The sequence below is a fragment of the Diplodia corticola genome (assembly GCF_001883845.1).
Source record: "Diplodia corticola strain CBS 112549 chromosome Unknown scaffold101, whole genome shotgun sequence".
Lineage (NCBI taxonomy): Eukaryota > Fungi > Ascomycota > Dothideomycetes > Botryosphaeriales > Botryosphaeriaceae > Diplodia > Diplodia corticola.
The window spans coordinates 55,346-58,415 of NW_017971580.1; the positions used below are offsets into that span (position 1 = coordinate 55,346).

The 3,070-nt window shown below is 66.4% G+C and overlaps 1 protein-coding gene across 1 annotated transcript; it reads right to left on the reverse strand.

Moving 5' to 3' along the window:
- Positions 1-2,306, reverse strand: BKCO1_10100016 (uncharacterized protein; the record flags this gene model as incomplete). Its single annotated transcript, XM_020270130.1, has 3 exons — positions 1-1,451; positions 1,509-2,116; positions 2,176-2,306. The coding sequence occupies 3 exons, from the start codon at positions 2,304-2,306 to the stop codon at positions 1-3; spliced, it is 2,190 nt and encodes a 729-aa protein (XP_020125204.1).
- Positions 2,307-3,070: the final 764 nt, after the last annotated feature.

Genomic DNA, 3,070 nt, shown 5'->3' on the forward strand with positions numbered 1-3,070 from the left:
TCAGGTCTGGATGACGACATTGCCCCTCTGCACGCTGTCCTCCGGGAAAAAGCCAAAGACCAGCCTGTACAGGTCCTTGAACCAGCTGAACTGCTCCGCCCGGCTCATCCACTGCACAGCCATCGCCACCTCGGCAGCGCCCAGCCTCCGCGACGGGAGCTGCGCGGCAGGCACCCGCATCGTCGGATCGGCCAAGACCAGCTTCTTGTACGACGACAACAGGTCCATCTGCCAAGGCTGCGACCCGAAACTGTTCGAGGGGAGCGACTTGACAAACGCAGGGAGCGTCGTGGCTGCGGTGCGCGTGTAACCGGCATTCATGGCAGCCCGCAGGATGAGCGTCTTCAAGCGGATGAGATGGGGATCTTCGCGGCCCGCTCTTGCCGTCGAGCTGGAGCGTTGCGATGACGTCTCTGTGTAGCCGGACAGGATGGATGCCGACGAAGACCAGCGGTTGTGCGTGCGCGTCGTGCGGTTCTCCGGCCCCAGAACGAGGATGTTGGGCACGTTGGGCTCGTCGGGGGAACTCTCGGCGACGTCGTCGAATATGGTAGTGGGAGTCTCGGGCGGCAGGGAAATGGCACTGTGGAAGCTCAGATCCAGGGAACGCTCTGACTCGGTAACCACGGACCGACCGCGCTGACTTGACCCATGCGCATTGCTGTAGGAAGGAGCTGTGGGGAACCCGGATTGACTCGGCCGTGGAGTGCCACGATCAGGGCGGATCTGGGTCCATCCCTCGCGGAAGAGGTCACACAGCTCCCAGCAAGCTTGAACGGCGGACCCCAGGAGCTCCTCATCCGGCGGTTTGCCGTCCCGGCGATTCTGGCGGATGCTGAACAGCATCTCAGCCAACGACCAGCAAGCGCGCAGCAGCGAGTCGGTCTCCTGGGGCAATGAGGTCCGCTGTTTCATTAGCCGGTGGCAGAGCGTGATGTAGAAGTCCAGGGTCCGCTCGCGGAATGCCTCGGGCAGGTTCCGGTCGGCAGTGTTGTACAAATGGTTGTTCAGCTCGAAGCTCACCCGGAGCACCGAATCCGACGCCTCGTCGACACGATGCCGAGCCTCGAACAGCGCCTGACAAAAGTCACGGCACAACTCCAGGGTGGGTCGCACCTCGCCAGCCGAACCTTCCTCGCGGCTCTCGTACAGCTTCTGGCACAGCCGCCAGCACGACTTCCACGCCTGCTCGCCCTGGTCGCCCAGGCCGGAGAAATTGAACATGCGCTCGCGGTGGATGGAGCTCAGGCCGGCCAGGGTGTTGCAGAGGGTCCAGCACTCGGTCAGGGCGGTCTTGAGGGCCTTGACCTCCTGCTCGGCCTGGTTGAGGTCCTCGAGAGCTTGGCCCATTGTCTGGGGCTGGTCGGCGTCGGTTTCGTCACCATCGCTGAGCTCCGTGTCCAGCTCCGACTGCGAGTCCAGCTCCGATTGCGCGTCCGTCTCAGCTATGTCTGGAGAAGAGGTGAGCATGTGGGGTACAGGTACGGCCAATGGACCGGGGAGCGCACCTTCAAGCCGGCTGTTTGGTCGGCTCCGCCGCTTCCGCTCCTCGTCGGCCTCCTGTCTCGTCTGCGCGCGTGGCGTGGTCCTGTCATGCCGGCTCGGGACTGACGTGTCGAGCGTTGGCGGGGGCTCGGACGGAGCGGCGTGCAAATCATCTGCGGCTGTGTGGGGCTCGCCATGCTTGCTATGCTCGCTGTGGTCGCTGTGGTCGCTGCGGTCGCTGCGGTCGCTGCGGTCGGCATTGGGCTGGGCTGGCGAGACGACGGTCGTGGCCGAAGTGTCGGTGTTCTCGGTGTCGGCGGGCGACTGAGCAGTGAAATGCTGGTAGCCGGGAGGGGCGTGAATGACGGACTGCGGCTGGTCGTCCGAGTTGGAACGGGCGCGGACGGTGGTGTCGAGCTGCAGCTGGGTCGACGGGGCGGCGGAGTCGGGCTCGCTGTCTTGACTGCTCATGCTGCCATGGCTGCTGCTGGCGGTGCCGTCCTGCGACTCATCGTCGATGTCGGTGGTGTTGGTGGTGTTGCTGTCATTGCTGTCGACGGGCGAGGGCTCGACGGTGCCGTACGGCGAGGGCGGCGGCAGCGAATCGGACAGGGTGTGGGCAGACGACGAGCTGGTTGGCAGGTCGGGTCAGCGTCAGTGCGGGCTGGGCGGGGGGGCGCTTGCGCTCACCGGTTGGAGGAGTGGAAGTGCGGGTTGAAGTTGGCGGGCGAGGCGGGCGAGTCTGTGTAGGGACTGAAGGCAGACTGGAGGCCGGCCTGCTGCTGGGCTTGGGAGGGCATCAGTTGAGTCGCGGCGGCCATGCTGTTCTGTGACACGGCGGGTATGGGGTCGCGCGCGCGAGGGGGCAGCGGCTCCGGGCGCTGGCTGCTGGACGGCGTGGTTGGCGCTGGGGCTGGGGACGATCGAGGGGCGGCGGTTGGAGGGCGGGTATGAGGCGGGTATGGGCCGGGGCGGGTTTAAGGGCGAGGCGATCAGGCTGGGCTGTTGCGCCCGTCACGTTGGTGTCGCGGACCGAGGTGGCACAGTCTGGTCCTGGGCAGCTCACAGAAGCACACGTTTGCGCAGCTCACAAGCGGCCAGCTTCTTTGCGGCCGCGATGGCGATGCTCAGCAGAGATGCGGCGGGGCGTGGTGCGCACTGCCATAGGCCTGTTAAGCGCCGGGCAAGCCCCAGCGCCCGGCCAGCACGGCCTCCCATTGGGCGCTCGGGCTCGAGTTAAACCCAGCTGTCGGTGTCGGATCTGCCACGATGCTGCGCTCCCGAGTCGTGCAAGGCCACAGGGCTGGCAAACGGATGGCCGGCCACTGCCTGCGCACCTCGTCCTCCGTGTGCCGTGACGCCGTCTGACCGCAGTGGAGCGGTCGTCGTCGACGGCGCTGCATGCACCGTCACCCACACCGGTGAGCCCGCTTCCCTGCGCGCCGCCAGGCAGCGGCGAGGCTGCGGCGTCCCAGGGCCCAAACCACCACAGCTCACCAACACCTGGGTCTCCACCACGGCCGCCCATTCGCGCGGTACCCGGCGGTGGCGCCCTCTTCGCAGAACCCGTCCAAGCTTCCACGCT